Source organism: Pundamilia nyererei, unplaced genomic scaffold (assembly GCF_000239375.1).
Source record: "Pundamilia nyererei isolate P.nyererei 1_Seehausen unplaced genomic scaffold, PunNye1.0 scaffold00072, whole genome shotgun sequence".
Classification (NCBI taxonomy): Eukaryota; Metazoa; Chordata; class Actinopteri; order Cichliformes; family Cichlidae; genus Pundamilia; species Pundamilia nyererei.
This window is the reverse complement of record NW_005187473.1, coordinates 1,788,148-1,806,502: the sequence shown is the minus strand read 5'-3', so window position 1 is coordinate 1,806,502 and position 18,355 is coordinate 1,788,148. Positions and strand designations below refer to the sequence as shown.

The 18,355-nt window shown below is 40.4% G+C and overlaps 1 protein-coding gene across 3 annotated transcripts; it reads right to left on the bottom strand.

The window, feature by feature from the left end:
* Positions 1–83: 83 nt before the first annotated feature.
* Positions 84–15,978, bottom strand: LOC102211507 (G-protein-signaling modulator 2-like). 3 transcript variants are annotated; one of them, XM_005736959.2, is made up of 16 exons: positions 15,577–15,978; positions 15,447–15,488; positions 9,001–9,222; positions 8,495–8,630; positions 7,990–8,129; positions 7,039–7,162; positions 6,801–6,916; positions 6,181–6,336; positions 5,496–5,604; positions 5,146–5,311; positions 4,827–4,924; positions 4,288–4,473; positions 2,751–2,910; positions 2,038–2,223; positions 1,838–1,953; positions 87–1,189 (listed from the first exon to the last, which is right to left on the bottom strand). In XM_005736959.2, the coding sequence occupies exons 1-16, from the start codon at positions 15,582–15,584 to the stop codon at positions 1,022–1,024; spliced, it is 2,133 nt and encodes a 710-aa protein (XP_005737016.1). In that variant the 5' UTR covers positions 15,585–15,978; the 3' UTR covers positions 87–1,021. The 3 variants fall into 3 exon arrangements, with proteins under 3 accessions (XP_005737015.1, XP_005737016.1, XP_005737017.1); XM_005736958.1 differs by lacking the exons at positions 15,447–15,488; positions 15,577–15,978 and adding an exon at positions 11,087–11,311 and having other exon boundaries at positions 84–1,189; XM_005736960.2 differs by lacking the exon at positions 15,447–15,488 and having other exon boundaries at positions 15,577–15,977.
* Between the last annotated feature and the right edge of the window lie 2,377 nt (positions 15,979–18,355).

Genomic DNA, 18,355 nt, shown 5'->3' with positions numbered 1-18,355 from the left:
TTTAAATCAAGCACATCATACTGGAAGTTGCAAATTCTAGGTAATAAATCAAGGTTCAATGAATAAGTTGAAATGTGTATTAAAAGATTTTATTTCCCCATCATCAGGAGAAGGTATTAGTATAAAAGCTAATATTGTAGCGTTTTACCCTTCACATTAGTTAATCCTCTGTAAAATCTTGTTACAATTCAAAAAGAAAAAAAAATCCCATTTCATTTCACGGTAATAAGACAACCCATACATCTGTCAGCACAGTAAAATAATTAAGTCTTTTGTGTCTTTAAAAGCAATATCCGCAAGCAGATATTGTATATGGCTCCACAGTGCTGTAGCAGTGGATTATTTCCCAAGAGAAGAGTTGAGCTCCTTTGACAAATTACTGCTGGAGAGGTCAGAGATCAATTCAAACAAAGATGTTCCATTCTTGCATTTAATGAAGTTGTAAACAGACCACACACACACACACACACACACTCCACGCTGCTTTAATGCATCTTCCTTTCATCGAATATGCCGTCCAACTTGAAGCCTTGAAACTGAAGCCAAAATCCATTATTTTCTTTTTGGCTTATGATTTTGGGATACATAATCCAGCCACCAGTGACCACTACAACCATCTGTTTGCAGGAGTGACTTTATGCAAACTTCCAGAGTAAACAGACATCACTGGTAGAGAGGTCTCTTATATAAGCAGCCAACCAGTGACATCACCAATATTTAAAAAAAAAAAAAAGTTGTGACCTTTCAATAAAATAAATTCCCAAGTCTTGTAATCATAAATTTCACATGATTTTTAAGTCACGATGCCAGTTTTGAGAGCTTGACTTCCTCGCAGGATTGCTTTGTATTCTTCCTGATCGCACAGGAAATCAGTCAGGGCAGTCCAAAAAGGCAGGAATTCCTACAGGTTACAAACTCTCCTTAAATGTAAAAAAACAAAAAACAAACAAACCCAAAAGCAAAACGCCAGAGCTTGTTACTTCATTTAATATGAAAAAAAAAAAACCCCGGCTGGTCAGCGTCAGCCTAGTTTGGACTGGTTTACTCCAGAGGGAGGTGGAACCCGTTGCTCCTCCATCCTGTTGGATTGGGAACGCAGGATGAGACTGAAAAAATCCTCATCAGGAACAGTCGATGCTTTAGTTGTAGGTGGTGGAGCAGCACACCTCTGGTCATTCAGTCTGGAACCCTAAAACACAATCGAGAGTTAAATTATACCAACTGAAGTGTTTAGTGATGCTTTGCACGTATCAGAATTGATTAACCCCTGATTATACTTTATTAGGCATAAAGCAGAAACTGGTAAGTGAGGAAACTCATTTCCAGGGTAGTGGTGCAGCATGGAAACTGATAAAAATTAGAAATGAGTGGCCTAATATTTTCTATTCTGAGGTCCAGTAGATTGTTTTGGCTGGGAGGCCTGCCACGCCATAGCCCATGAAAATTCTCACTTGACTGCATTACACTGCCTATCACACCTAGACATTAACTCACTTTTCAAATACCCAACTTGGTTGAAAAGTACATACATGAGTCCCTTTTTGTCTTGGATATTTCGTGGAATGAACTGGGTAGTATGGTGCCAATTAAGAAGGACTGCCCTGCACTTTCAATGAAATGGCAATGCCTTGTTTAACCTGGAGCACAGTCAGCATGGGAAGACTGTGTACAGCAGTCTCTTGTTTAGTATAAATAATCCTGAATTATCCAACCATGTTCAAATTATCGAAGCTACTTCCTGGGACCTAAATTCATGGACCCAGAATCTAAGTGTTATCACATGGAAAACTTTAAGGGCATGTACAAGGCAGGACATGATGCAATGAATTTTCTTTACCTGGCATTTGACTAACATGTCGAAGAAGACATCATCCCCCTCGGGCTGCTCAGAACTGGCCTCGAGACGACCGTACAGGGAGGGTGTGCGAGTAGTATTTGCAGTGGGGACTGGGACTAGGAAGAAAACCAGAAACCCTTTACGTGATATTATGGGGAGTAATGAAAGGATAAAAATGGGCTTTTCCTTGCATTCTTTACCTTGTGACTGGACTTGATCTGTGTTGGAGGTGGAGGGTGTACAAGGCTGGTTGGAGGTGTTGACACGTAAGCCAGGAAAAGGGGTCATGCTGACCCGTTGGTCGTCCAGACGGCGGGCTTGGGAGCTGGCCAGCAGCTCCAGGAAATGACCAGGATCCTGGTATAGTCGTTCGCTCTCTGAAACAGCTACAAGCAGACATAATTATTATGTGTTTGAGTAACCAATGGAAGTGAGTTAACTGTTAGTTGGGCAATTAGCTACTCAATCCAACATTTACTCTTGACTTTGTACACGTCAAAAGAGGGCCGTATCTTAAAGCCATCCTCCACCCAAATGAAGTGTGCCGCTTCAAATATTCCTCGGAGGTTTGAAAGCTGGCTGAAAAGAATTTGCCCTTCATAGAGACTGTCGGGTGTGATAAGCTGGGACTCATGGCCGTTACAGACGAGTGCAATGATAACAAAAAGGCTCATAAACGCCACTGTGCTCACTGAAGGATAAAACCACAAATATAGCTTTTTGGGTGGAGAATCACTTAAGGTCATCTCTGCCATGAGGAAAAGCAACATTCAACATGTAAAAGGATAATTCTGTGACATTCACACCACAATACGCCAGCACTGGGAGCGCCTTCGCTGTAGTTCACTCGTATATTACCTGGCACCTTTCTAGATATGGCGTGAACATCAGTAAGGACACAAGACTGACTCACATTTCTTTTCAGCTACAGGTGGGACGGAGGAGGGAGAGGGATGGGCAGGGAGATGGCTGTTGCCATCCAGTGTACACCTTTGCTCGTCCATTCTGTTGCCCTGGAAACGAGAAAGGACGTCGAAAAAGCTGTCCTCGCTGATAGTGTCCCGTGTTTCTGGCTACAAAAACATTAAACATCTATAAATAAATAATGAAGCAGGTTTAATAACAACAGAAAATGCTGCAGATAACGGAGGTACTCAAACAAACAAAACAGTAAAGCTAAAACAATTAGTTAATTTGACCTTTGACAGAAAATTAAATCATTTTAATAAAGATGCCATTTGTGTTCTGGGAAATTTTGATGAACACTTTCTCTATTTTCCAACATTTTAGAGGCAAAACTGACTAAAAAGGCAAGTGTGACAAGAGATTAACCTTTACACTCTGGCGGAGAGTGGAGTAGATGTTTGCTGATACTTATGCATTAATATACTATAAACAGCTATGAGTACAATAAGATAAGTATCCTGAGTGGTTTTCGGCTTCCTTTGTTAACACAGCCTTTCTTCATCTGGTGCACACAGTTTGTTACACTAACTGCGATGCAGTTGAATATACAACAGATTCTCTGAACACTGCGCTACTTCCGGCTGCTCTCTTGTCACAAGGGGTAACCACAGCAGGTAGCTTCACATGTTTGAGTTAACAGAGGTTTATACCGGATGCTCTTCCCGATGAATCTATCCAATGGAATTTGGGTGTATAATAATTCAATTACGAATAATAATAAGTAATATAATTAGGAAAAGAAACTGTAAACAAGTGGCACTCCCCTCCCCCCCCCCTTAAAGAAGATTTAAAAATACTCCCTAGAATAAATGAGGTGGCACATCTAATTTCATCTGGTGAGGGTCCTGTACTACAAAGCGAGTTCAACATACATAGGATATCTTTGAATCAGGATAAGCAGTTACATATAACTGGTTATGAGCTCATCAACTTAGCCCAGGGTTTCCCAGAGTGCTGCTAGCAGCATCTGACCAATCACAACTTGGGATAATTGTACTAGCAGCAGAGTGGATGATGTTTACAAAGAAAGCCCCTTTTTTGTGTAGCAATTTTTCTTGTCTTATGATATCAACATACTCCAAGACAGCTGCAGGCACAGAGGACAAAAGCTTAGATTCACTAGTTTACAGTTTATTACTACAAGTGTTACATTTTGCTACAAATTCACTTAAATCTGAAACAGCCTGTATTTTAACAGACTCGGTATTGTACAGACAAACCGTTTCCCTTTAAGTACTTGGAAGCAGTAGGAAGAAAAACAACAATGAACATAAGACAGAAACTATGACTCCATGCTGCTACACAGAAACTTCCTCCCACAGCATTAACGCTTTTGTGGGAAGGCATCTGCGTGAGGTTGTGTCACAGGCTACATGCTCACTTTGAAGTTTTAGGCTGAATCATCACTGACCAGAAGCTCAGCGAGGATTCCAAGAATGTTTTAAGTGGGTTACGTCTTTCTGCCTGCTTTAACTTACACATACCTTCTGAGGCACTGGTGCTTCCAGCTCAGGCTCCGTGTCCTTGGTGCAGGTTTTGTGCTGGTCTTCCAGAGAGGATTTGTCATCCTTCTGCCTTTTGCTTTTTGTCCAGGGGAAGGGGAAAAGCTTACTGGAAGCCTTGACCGAGTTGTTTTTTGAAGACCCAGAGAACGCATCTTCCCCCCAGTCCTGTATATATAAAAACACACAGAACATACGACTTTCTTACTGACAGAATTACAAGATCAGTCTTTTTTTTTTTTTACCTAGCACAGGCTGGGTGAACAGAGCAGAAAGTACCATTCTTTGCAGACCATTTTTCATGTAAAATTAACTCTTTTTTTTTGTATTTAATGTGTTTTCATTGTCAGAACAGCTGTTTTTTGTTACTCTGTTCCACTTTGTCTCCTAAAAATAGTGAATATAGTAAAACTAATAAAACTAAAAATTAGGCTAGCCTAATTTAAAGCTCAGGAGTTTGGACCATTTCATTTGTTATGGCCAGTTTTGAAATAAGACTGAGCACAGTTAGTTTTACGTACCGGGTGTGTCGGCAAATCTCCCCTTTGACTTTTGGGGGAAATTGGACTGTAATCCAAGTTCTCTTCTTTACTTCTGTTCAAGGATGCATACTTGGTCCCTGAAACAAAAATTTTAAAAAAATTAGCCAGTGTGGCCACATTTCTGGAAAAACAATGATTCAGTGAAGCATCACAGCATAAAGCTACAGGACACAAGCAAATGGATTTCTGAATCTTAACAGCATGGGTTTGGTGTTAAAGAGGACTCGACTCTTGTTCATGCACATTTACACACATGCAGAAGTGTAAAAATGAACTGGTTAACAAAGTCCAGATTTACCTGGTATGCTGGGGTAACCCTGGTAGCATCCTGTCAGAGCAGAGCTATTTGCATTGGTGTTGCCGAAGAGGAAGGGATGAAAGTTTGGGTTGGACTTGAGGCCTACAGCCAACCGTAGGTCTGACAAGTTCATCCTGGCGGTGGCCTCGCTACTTTTATCTCCGGTCTGCACCAATGACAACATTACAGTTTACTGTGAGCATACGATATATTTCTATTTCTACATCTGGCTTTACAAATACATATGCAATTATTTCCTGTTGTTCCCTACTCAACCAGCAGATGGAGGTGTGGCCCGATAAAACTACTGCCTAGACTCCTAAAAGAGCAGGAAAACTGTAAACAGTCACCTCTTTGGCAATTTCTAGATGTTTCTCAGCAAACTGCATGGCTTGCTCATGATTCCCCAGGGCTGTGTGGGCATTTCCTAGACTCCAGTAAGCTCTTCCTTCACCGACGCTGCAGCAAGACAGAACAGTCTGAGTAACTTCATGTGAAATTATGCAATAACGGGTAGTCATACATCAAATTATCACACACTGCAATTACAACAGCTGAGACTAAAATTAGGTCATGTGTATTTCACAACAATAGTGGGTATTTAACATTTCCACACACAATTTGCTAAAATCTATACATATTAATGACAGCTAGTTTCAAAAAACAAAAAAACATTCTACAAGATTTACTCAGCACCGCCTATTTTAAACCCTTTTACATCTTTTTACAAGACTAAAAAGAAAATCAACCCCCCTCAAAAAAAAAGAACACAAAACAAAAAACAACATTTGCACATTATAAAATAACCATTGTTCCCAAATATCCTGCAGAGCCTTTATATAAAGATCATCTATAAACACTTAACCAATTACAACATGAAATGACTGTAAATGCTGCTCCTTGGGACTTTTTGCTTTTGGATGTTTGTTTTAACACCACAGCGGCCACCCACATGTTAAGTGCACAATCTGATTACACTTCTGAGGACAGTTTGGCAGCAAAGCTGACAACAACAAAAGGCTTTCAGTGGTATACCGGTCGCTAAGATCCTGAGCAATGACCAGATGTTTGAGGTGGTAATCGATAGCTCTCTCATAGTCCTGCAGTAGCGTGTAGGTGTTTCCCAGACTGTAACAGGCCTGAGCCTCCACAGCTCTGTCCTTCAAAACCCTGGCCAGCTGCAGAGTCCTCCTGAGGGTGAAAGAGAAGAGGAGGAAGGTCAAAGAATCTCTAGGGCGGGTGCAGGACAATGATTGTTATCTGCTCTTTTCTGTTCTCATTTTCCAAGGACATCCATGTCAAGGAAGTGCTGGAATGACAGACTGACAAGTTACAACATTTGACAGTGTTCCTGTAAGTAAGTCATTAAAAAAAATACTATGCTGCTCATAAAAACTAGGGAGGAAGTGCAGCCAAAAAAAACTCCTCCTAAGCTGCTGGGATGAACTCATCCTCCAGTGTAAATCACTTAGGTTTAATCTGATTCTTGTTCTCCAACTCATTTATAGCTGTCTGTTCATGTGTAAAAGGTTTTAATGTAGCATTTATGGTACAAAGAGGAGAACAAAGAGAAGCCCTAAAAGTAAAAACTGTGCTTTCAGCAGACTTTTTTTCTGTCATGCCACAAATGAAGTGAGAAAGATGATGAGCCTCACTTGTAATGACCGGCCGCCACGTCAAACTGTTTGAGGAATATGTGTGCATTGCCAAGGTTGCAGTGGGCCCTCCTCTCAGCAGACCTATCCCCAAACTCCTTAGCAATGAGAAGGCGCTATCGAATAAAAAGGGTGCATGTTACTCTTATCTTATTAAAGAATGAGTTAAGCATCATAACAATACTGGCCAAGCTCCTAAACAAGCATCAAAGAGCGTTGTGAGTACTTCGGCACCTACCTTTTCATGTGCAGCTACTGCGTTTTCAAAGTCTCCTAGCAGATAGTAAGTGTTTCCAAGGTTCCCGTAGGTACGACCCTGGGCCGCTCGATCGCCTAGCTCCGTCACCAGGTGCAGGTTTGCTCTTTGTTCACAATAACAAGAAGATGCTCACTTATAATTGAAAACTGTGGCAGAAACACATGGCTGTTGTCTTAGGTTTCCTGGGTGATTCTGTGATGACTGACTGAGATTTGACAAAAAGACACTTTTCCTTTTGTTTTTCTAGTCGTCAACAAGAAACTGATCAGTCTGGGCCGGCCACTGGACAGCCAGACGAAGATTTGCTTCGACTTGGGTTTAATGCCAATCGGAGCTTGTCTGCTACTAAAAAAAAAAAAAAAAAAAAAAACTCTTGATGGACCATCTTATGACCTACATCTTGATAGCACAACCACCCAACAACTTAAGTAACTTTAGCAACAGTTTATTTTTTGTGTGCGTTTTGTTTTTTTTAAATCATTTGAATGGATCAGTGGAAGATTACATACCATTTTTTCTACAAATCGTCTTGGTCTACATGTGCATGGTGGTCATTGCATAATGAAATAACAGCAAACAATCAAAAATGACAATTTTGATTAGAGCTGCATGGGACACAACAGTTTCAATGCCACTCCAAACTGTTCAGTTATATAAATATCGCCTGCCACTGATGCAAAGAAATTGATGTTAGTCAGTGAAATGTGAGGCAATGGAAATGATTATTAAACAACTTTATTACAAACACCATACACCACCCTAGCACCTCAGAGCTGTCTTAAGCTCTATATCTAATCCATTCTGGCAAGCTCATTTTTTAAGCAACTTCCAACCGTGGCACAGTTCAGCGTCTTAGTCATATCTCATTGGGACCTTTGCAGTAAACAAAGCAAAATCAATGCTTAGAGGTAAACAGTGATGCCAACTCACTCGTAGTACTGCGCAGCTTTCCTCAGGGCTATCCTTGCCTCCTCTGAAAACTCTCCTGGCTCTGCTCCGCTCCAGCAGATGCTCTTGCCCTTGGCGTGGTAAACGTTTCCGAAATTATACAGCGCTCGAGCCTGCCCGACCTACAACACGCACAACAGATTTTCACAGACGGAAACCAGAGTGACCGGCGCTGTAATTACATACTTAAAATACACAGACACCAGACTTTGGTGCTTGCATGCAGCCTGCAGAACTATTCTAGATGCTGGTACACCGAGTCAATGCAGTCGTCACGTGTGCGCGAAGTGTTCTGTGGCTCCACAGCACGTTACGTGGTACAGTTGTAACAAATTTGGATCCATTTATGCTAATCAAAGTATATGAGCAATTTAGTCACAGACTAAATGACAAAACAGTGAAAATAATTTAATCTTATGTTGCTGAAATAAAAAACAGCTGGGAGATGCTCCGCCTGTGTTGAAATAATAAATAAAACATTACCCACCTTATCATATATGGCTCTCGTGATTTCCAAATGTCTTTGGCAGCAAACCACTGCTTCATCATACCGTCCTAAAAGCTTTAATGTGTTTCCAAGGTTACCGCTGGCTTTGGCCTCTCCAACTTCATCTCCAATTGTTCTGGGATTGTAATGAAGATTTAAAAAAAATAAATAAAAAAAATAAGCATTAGGAAATAATTAGATTGGAATATCAGTGTATTCCTTATGTGTATTAGATAGAAAACACAAGAGGCAAGAAAGTAATTTGCAGCTGCAAGCAGTAATACGCTGGAGTCTAGTTTAGCAGTTTAATCAAGGAGGGGAGATATAGTGATTAAAAAAAAAAAGTTGTAGCACTTAATCCTGAATGTATTGTTAGACTATACGTGTGTGCGCGTGTGTGTGTGTAGGCTGACCAAGGTCAAAACAGTTGTACAATCAACTCAAAAGACTTAAAAATGAAGAGATTAGGTTGATTTGTTTAACAACCATATTTTAAAAATGTTCACCTGGTGAGTGTGAGGTCATGCCGATGGTATTCCAGAGCTTTATTATACTCTTGAAGGTGAAAGTAGGCATTTCCCAGCTGGCTGTAGATGGCACTGAGGATCTGGAGGTCCTCTGTTCCAACCTGGATGGCAGACTCAAAGAAGGACACACCCGCTCGGTAGTCCCCGGTCTTACAGAGCCGCTCACCTTCCAGAGCCAGGTCCAGACATGATGACTCCATCCTGCAGGGAGGCGGGACCAGGCGAGAAATCACAGTGTGTTTAATCACAAGGCTGAAATACCTTACTAAATCAGAAGGATGACAAATCAGCTATAATTCTCCCCTTCCCCCTTACTCATGCTGAGCCACAAAACTACAACTCAATACTCTGTCACGTCCACAGTCCCGAACATAAGTGTGGACACACTCATCCATTCAAATGTACGGTACTGATTTTTTTTCTTCCAAATTACTACCGGTAAAACGGATTACTCTTGACTAGGTTTTGATTAACCAATCAATTTCCTAGCATATTAGAAAAAAATATTCATCTACTCAAAAATGATGTAAAAGAGCAGAAAATTATCATTTAAGAGAATCTGCTGCCAGCGAGGGGAAAAAAGATGCCAAAAATTCCATTTTGGTTGTTTGAATTATTCAACAGATCACATTTAGCAAAAACCTTTCTGAAGTGACTTAACAACAAATTGACAAATTGTTCAAGCAAAATCTGAAACAACCACTTTTTAAATTGCACGAATGTCCTTTACTACAAAGAAATAGGCTAAAGTGCCACCGCGGAGAGATCATCTGTGTTTTGAAACAGGGCCAAATAACCTGGAGGTTAGATCACTCACCTAACACATGAACTCATCTCACTGGCTCACTGTGGAGATCCCTTTTTAACAGTCGAATTACCACACAACACAAGAAAGAGAAACTCCAAATGAGAAGCAGGAAAAACCCCCCAAAAAAAACCAAACCTCCAGCCTGTGAAACCAGACCCAACAACTATGATTCCAAAATAGGACCAAGCATTTCCTGTCCAACTCCTAAACTGCCACATTTACCCTGAAATGACAACGTGTACTTTACATTTAACCATGACATTAGCTAAACTAATAAGGTCTAACATTTTTGCACTCTCAATCATCTTTTACTTTTTTCAGCTTCAAAACTGTCAATGAAACAAAACCGAGAGGGGAAAAAAAATCTGTCATGAGCAAATGCACAATAAATTTGTAAAACAAATCCAGTCATGCACGGCTGCTACAGTTTCACAACTACAGCATTAACATGACTTGACTTGTTGATTGATACTAAATTTGGAGGAACAGTAATATTGCTCTGCATTAAAACAAAGCGGTTTACTTTCATGAACTGGGTTAAAATTTGTGTGTCTGCCACAGGAAAAGCACACACATGCAGGCATTTCTTTTTAATCAGAACAATCACAGGTTTATAATTACCCTTGCACACTTGTGACCCCATCCCCCAAAGAGACCATACCAGTTATCCCCCGCCCCCTCAACCCCCTCTGAGGAAATGAAACCACATTCTGCTGTGTTGTCTGCAATACTATTTGGTTTGTTAGGTTGCTCCATTCAGGAATTAACAAGTAATTTATGAATGGCAAAATGTGGTTTCATAGGATTCATTAAAATAAATAAATAAACAAACAAACAAACTAATATATCTTCATCTGTGATGTGCTGCATTTACTTTCTAAACTTAGACATTTCCTCTTCTGAATGTTCCATGGCTACTTGAGCACACTTTGGTTACAAGAATAGAAGTATTTAATCTCAGCTAGAGAGCAGAGATGTTCGTTCAAAAGGTTAAAAGTAATGTAAATAAACTAAACCTTTTCTTACTAAAGCACTAATGCATTAAAAAAAAAGGATGTCTTTATTGTTTACAATATGTTGAAGACTTTAAATTCCACAAAAACACTAACTGTAAGCTGTTGAGACGTATGTGTACAATGTAGGACCTCAGAGTACCACAGTGTTTCCTGTATATTAACATGCTTTCTGACATGTAACTGGACATTTTGTTGCTCCCGGTCAAAGACAAGTGACAATCCAATACCCTGGCTCACATACCTGTCGCCTCTTCCCCTTCTGATGCACTCGAGACAAGTTGACACAACAGACATTTCAAGCTTCTCAATGACTCTCAGGAGCAACCCCAGCTCGTTCAGCACTGCACCCTTTATCTTCTCTACCTTCGCGTGCATACACATAACGCACACAGCTACGGTGTCTCAATTTCAAAGAAATAAAGAAAACCCCCACGGATAGGCCGCCTTCCCTGCGTGCGCCCCGCTAACTCGTAGCAGCAAAACAAAGGACTTAATCCTCTCAGCGTTCACGTCGACCTCGATGGCCAGGTGAAAGGCTGGGAGACCTTTTGTTTAGGTGAAGACGGATTAACAGCAGGCTGTTACAGAGCTGATATGATTTAAGTTAGAGCAGTCCGCGAGGCTGGCATGTTCAAATGATTGTTATATTTCTCACTTAGCCATTGGTAACCTGCACATCTAATCCACCTGATGGTATGTGTCACTTCCAATTAGGCCAGACCTGCGAGGTAATTATAGTCACTTTAAGTGGCTCTAGTGAACCCTAAGGCTATTTGCTTGACTCCGCATGAAATAATCATTCTGCAGCATGCAGTCTGGATGTACACACATTCTACTATTAACATATAAAAAATGTTTTACCTGGACAATAGTGTTCATTTTAATAAGACACGTCATCTTTTATTAGAATGACTCTGTGATTTCTTTTGGCAAATCCCACAGTGGACAGCATAGAGATGTATTAGGTACGGAAAGTCAAAAATAAATTCACACCCCTTCACAATCCCTTAACCAAAGCTTCTCGTATCTCAGCTGTTGCGGATCCGAAGAAATCCACTTGTCTGAATTAAGAAGGCTGGACCAAAGTGCCCTCTGGGGTGGACATTTCCTCATCCTTGTCCACGATCACTAGAGCAAGCCATGTGACTTTAAAGCCACCACCTCAGCTGACCAAACGCCAGGTCAATTGTTATACAAAGAGGTGAACGTTGGTGCACGTAGAAATGTATTAGACAAGAAAATGCATTAGTAAAATTCTCCTAATTAGCTATGAGTTACTTATGTAGAAATAATAATATATAAATTATTATCCTGCTACTTCTCATCTATGGCTATGACTTCAAAGTAAAAGAAAATCTCCATTATCAGGTTGTTTTATTTACCTGCATGCTAGCTGTTGCTGAACACACAGAATGGAATTCATTCAAAGGAAAATATGCCAGTAGCAAACCGGTTTGACTGGGCTTGTGCATGCAGCTCAATTATGTCTCTACCCTACGCCGTTTCCCAAAATATATGTCATATACTATATCAGTTACATGCAGAGCTAAACATGAGAGTCAGAGTCAACAACATGACAGCACAGCTTTGTAATCAGGTTCATTTTCTCACAACTATTTCGGTCCTGCCATGAAATATTTACACCGTGGCTCAGGAGGACCTCCTGTGGGCCATCCAGAATCTGTCATCAGCTAGCCAATCAGGTCTCATGTTACTGACACAGACACAAACAAAGCAGATAAACTAATGATAAATACAAATGTGAGTGATTCTTTCCTTAATTATTATTATTATTAGTAGTAGTATTATTATTGTTACTACTATTGTGGAAAAAAAGTAAAGCATTTAATTAGCTGTAACTTCAAATTGAGGTAATTGTGCCATTCAGTATGGAAGCTCTTACGCGTGTCAGCATTCAGATTTTCAGCACTTATCACTCCACGCCAAATAATGTGGATTATTCCATTACTCTTCAGTCGTGTTCTTCTAATCTCTCTGATTTTATATTCAGAGAGAACGGCACAAAAGCATGGCACAGTTTAAGTAAATGCAAACACAAGCCTACCTGAGGCGCACATGGAGTAAATGCTCTCTGTCGTATGCACATTGCAGAGCAAAGCTGCCAAACATGACAGTCAGCCAAGCAGTCCTATAAGGAGCCAGAGACTGAACCACATTATGTATTCCTGTCAACTCCTCGGCTCAAGGTGAACCAAGCTTTTTTTGTTTTGAAGAAAAATCTGGGAACTAACTGACACGAAATATACATGCAACCGATTCATGGAGAACGCCCGCATGCTGCTATGCATGGGTTCAGCTGTCGCACTCTCTCTGTCCCACCTCTTATCTGGAAACCAGAGCTGAGGTGCAAGAGAAAACACTCACTGTCATGCACACATGTAAAGAAAAAAACAAAAACAAAAACCAACTCACAAGCAAAAACTAACACAATCAATCAAGGGTGTTTGACGAGACACAGATGGGGAGACAATTGAATCAGCAGAGCTTTATAATTTAATTATTTTCATAGCTGCACATGCTGCCAGGAGTTCTGTGGAAGCTGTCAGTTCACGTACTTGTTCAAAGCAATAGCGATCTCTCTTCAAGTTGCAATATGTGGTAAATAAACAGAATACACAGACACTGTCTCAAAGGGGAAGAGCTTGCATTGGGTACCACTGCTCTGTGGCATGCTCTTTGATTTTCATGCTTAAAAAAAATGACTGGGGATTTGTCATGAGCAGTGCACACAATGCAATGGGCACGCTACTGCGTTCAAAATGATGTTCACCTACTCAGTGTCAATCGTATGCCAAGAAAAATCCCTTCACATTCAAAACAATGAGAAAGTGCTCATGTTCCTCATGCCCAGTTCCCAAGACCGTGTCCAAACAGAAACTCGAAATCCAACTACTAGTTTCACACCTCCTGTCTTTCTGATCATGCTGCCGTTGATGCTCTTTTTCTTGATTTTTGACCTATTTTGCACATACTGAGCTGTACTAGGCTTGTTTGCCTCCCTGTTGGCCTGAATGGATCCATTTATCCTATGACCTCATTCACTGACTGAACTGTTTTCAGAGAAGGCACTCCAGCTGACTGCACCATTTTCCTTTTTTCCCCCTCTTTTTTTGGGTGAAAGCATCATCATGCGCTCTAAAGTTTTGACAGTGTTGCAGTGCACACGGATCCCAAAGGGAAAGTCGTTTCCGATGCAGGGACCATGACGTCTGCCAACAATCGAGAGCAAACTTAAAAGTCGGTTCTGCGTCGCACTTTTAGCAATAACTGTCAAACTGAGATTTTACTTTTTAAAGCCTAAAAGAAGAGGGGGTGAAAAAAAAAGCCATCAGATTTTCTTGAGAGTAGAATGAAGAAAAAAAATCAGCTGACTGGAAAACATTCAAGATCAAGCACTATACATGTGCAATGTTCCATTACAGTAAATGACAATCAGGAGGAAGTGCAGCACAGTAAAACCAAAACTGATCACAATGAGCAGCCAAATAAGTCCAGTTTTCTTTCACTTTCCACCCAGTTTGGCCTAAATCTAGATCTCATTTGTCAAACGCTGCTTTAAATATGAATTTTTATAATTCTGAATAATTATAAGAGCAATGTGCAGTCCTGCAGCAGCTCCATAGCCTTTAACCACAGCTCTCTGCTGAAGATCCAGTGATAAATATTTTTTAAAACATCCTGAAAAAAAGAAGAAAAAAAAAAACCCAGCCCACTGCTTTTAATTTCCCATAATACAAAAAAAGCTGACACAACAAATCCTCCTAATTTTGCTGCATTTTGCAAAGAAAGTGTGGACAACTACAAACGAAAGCACCACCCCACCGCTGCTCTTTGGAAGCCTCTTACTCACCCATGCATTAAAAAAGAAAAAAGAAAGAAAAAAAAAAGAGCTCAAAGTGACATCCAAAAATAATTTCCATAGAAATACGCCCAGCCAATCTCTCTCCAATTAAGTGATGCTCTCTGAAGTGCTAACAGCTTCTTTATTTCTTTTTCCCCTGAAGAAAGCTCACCAGAAACCATCATTAGAGACTTAAACCCAGCCCTACATGGGAAAATGGGTCGCAGCCTATTTAAATAGCAAACTGAGCTTCAACATCATAACTGCTGCCTGCCCTGTAATTACTGTTTATGTTAAACTAGTTGAGTGGGTTTCACCATGTAGCCCAAGCTGTAGCAATACACTACTTAAAAAACAAAACTTATTTTTGTTGTTGTTGGGGGGGTTTTGTGCTACGATTTAACACCTAAAGCTACCATTTGTTTGGTCCGTGTACTGGCTCACGCTACATTTCTTCCCTAAACTCATGACACAGCCTTGGTCATGTTTAGGAAATTCTGTATTAGAAAGCTGGAAATGAGTCAGTTAAACCTGAGCAAGCCCTCACATGCCCCCTGTCTGACTGAACGGCAGACGGTGTCACTTGTTATAGAAGCTATTGTGACATAGTTAATACAGTCCAAACGTATGAAGGTCTCACAGAGACTAAAGCTACCTTAAATGTGTAAACGACTGTTTCTAGAAATTAACCACCACGACCAAACGACACCAAAACTTCCCAGATGTTTCTTTCACCTACCTCAAAGTGAAGTCCGCGAATACACCACAAACATGGCTCCAGCTCGGTAAAGAAAATAGTCAAGTCAAAAATCTTCCAAAGTGTTTGTTTTGTTTTCCACCGGGTTGTTTACAGTAGCGTTACTACTCACTCGTCCATCTGGGAGGAAGATGACTCTGGTGTCTCGGGAAGCACAAGTCGAAGCCACTCCTCGAGCTCAAAATCTGACTCCAATTAGGATTCCACGGTTGCTGCCTTCAAGTGTCATGGGAAATATTTGGCAATGGTGCTGTAACCTGACCAATCACGTCGTTAAAAAGTTCTTGAGGTGACGTTTGCAGAAGGGCGGTTGTAAACCTCCACTGTCAACTATCCGTCGTTGGAAGTCAGGGATTGTTAATAAACCAGTTGAGGCTATTCGCGTACTAGCGAATAGCCTCAATTAATACAGCGTGCCTAGCTTTGAAGGTCTCTCCCGCCCCCTGCCGCACGGCGCTATTCTTTGCGACTCATTTTCAAAACAAGCAAATTACGGCAGATGTCTTGTGTAGTCCGGTAAAAGTATTTAAAAGTAGGGTGGCAAAGTGTAGCAGTTTGTTTAAATCACTTTGACTAAGTGGGAATTACCACAAACGCGCAACGCAACGTTTAGGATTTCAAAATAAAGGTATGTCCCTTACTGATGGTTGTAGTCGTAGTCTTCACCCAGGCATTTAGCTGTCCTTAGTGCTGTGCAATACTGCAAATTTAGTGCCGTAAAAAATTACTTACTGACCAAGTAAATAGAGGGCCAATTTTGTCAATACTGATATTTTTAACCTGTAAAGGCAGCTTTTAGCGGCGAGAGCAATGTGTCATGATTTTTGAGATGAATCATCATTAGTTTGCAAATTCTGAAGCCATTTTAAAAACCACTAAATCACTGTGATTTTATTTAGTTTTTTTTCTTTCTACTTTACACAATCAAAACACACCTCTCAGCTTTTACTATATTTTTGAAACTGTTGGAGACCTGGAATGTAAATGTGCTTGCCTCTTTGGGTCAACTTCCGTTGTTTAAATGTGCCATAGGGCAAATAAAATAGAGGTGACAGACGGTCAACACAAAAAAGATTCAGACATTTTTCTAATGCACATGTGCATGAGGTATATATTTTTTCATTTATAAACAATAATTTATTTAACACAATTCAGTGTTTCAGGACTGAAACAAAATATCGTTCCTACTATCGTGCTAGTATCAATCTGACACCAGTACTAGCATTGGACTGACCTCTAGTTGTCATTCACTGACTCTCCCAAGTGTCATTTCTTCTCTAAACTGCCCAAATAAATGCCTCAAAACATTTTAGCTACTTTTGCTCACTAATTTTGCCAATTAATACTTTTAATTGATGATTTAAAACAGCTATTTGCTGGTTAGATTGTCCCAGCAGCTGGCCAAGAGCTCAGTTTTGGTTTCTCTTTGTTTTATCCAGAAATAGTTGTTAGACTGAAGTAATGAAATGACTACATCACAGGACTACTCACATATACCCTGCCTTTACTGACGGATTTTTTTTCACAACTGTTGCAATTTTTTCAACAAAAAAAAGAGGAAGAGCTGTCTGAGACTTGTGAATCACACAGTCACCGCATGGGATGTCCTGTTGTACCCAGAAAGCTTTCGTGTAATTTGACCAAGGCAGGGAGAATCACAGGGTCATTAACACCCTAAGCTTCCTTCTTTTGTAGCTTTGGGGGATTTGTTGTAGCACAGAAAGCTAAGAACCATATGGAAAATAAAGAAAATGTAACTTGTGCTTCCAGTTTGCTGCAATTCAGAAGAATGCATTATCAAGAATGGCAGTGATGTTTTGATGCATTTAGGGAGTCACAGACACTTAAACCTCTGTACGAGGTTTACAACTTGACGTCGTCAGTCACTGAAATTGTTTACATGGCTGTCATATGAGTCCTGCTGGTATTTTGCTAATGTCAGGGGGGATGGTGTTCCGAATGGTTATTTTAGCTTTTTTCATTTTTCATTCATCTTCGTCTCTGTCAAGCATGAAGCTCAAATAATGTTCTGCTGTCTCTTAAATGAAGACATACTGCAGAGACCTGACCTGGTTTGCTCTGTCTTAGTCATATTTCATTTCTTGGCTTATATGTTTCTGAATTTGTCTTTGGTCTGGACTCGACATTGCTCTGTGTGTGTGTGTGTGTGTGTGTGTGTGTGTGTGTGTGTGTGTGTGTGTGTGTGTGTGTGTGTGTGTGTGGTTTTCCTAATAGCTAGTTTCTGACACACTGGCCTTAAAAAACACTGAGATGCTGCTGATTGAGGATTCTCCAGAGTGACACTCCAGCCAGGTACGAGATGACTTTTCACATTTGTGCTGCGTCTCTCCTCTGTGCTGTCCTGCTCTTTTTAATAGCTCATGTAGCTGTCTTGATAAAGGCCCACTTTAGCTAGCTGCAAGCTTTTAAAGCTTTCCTGATATGTTTGCACTTTCCTTTTCACTTCAGTGCTTTTTGGCACAGTATAAGTCCTGTGGTGAGGAGTCCTACAATAACAAACCCCGACTTTTCCCCCTGCTTCGCCAGATGTGTTTGTAAAGCGGTTTTAAACCATCTGGATCTTGAGGGATATGGTGTGGAGAATACAAACCTTGCTGTGTTCTACAACACTGTCATCTTGAAAGTTAAAAAATAAAATAAAACGTTCTAAAATATTCCTTTTTGACTCATAAAAGTCCTGTGTGTTGAAATTCTCCAGATAAAGACAGGATGAGGGAATCCTTTGAAAAGAAAATATTACAGTTATTTTCTACTCCATAATTTTATTCTTGGGCTGTACTAGAGGAGATTTCCATGGTTTTTAAATCAAAATAATCATTATTTACCTTCTGTTAGCCCTTTGACCTTCAGCTCATCTTCTGTTCATCTTT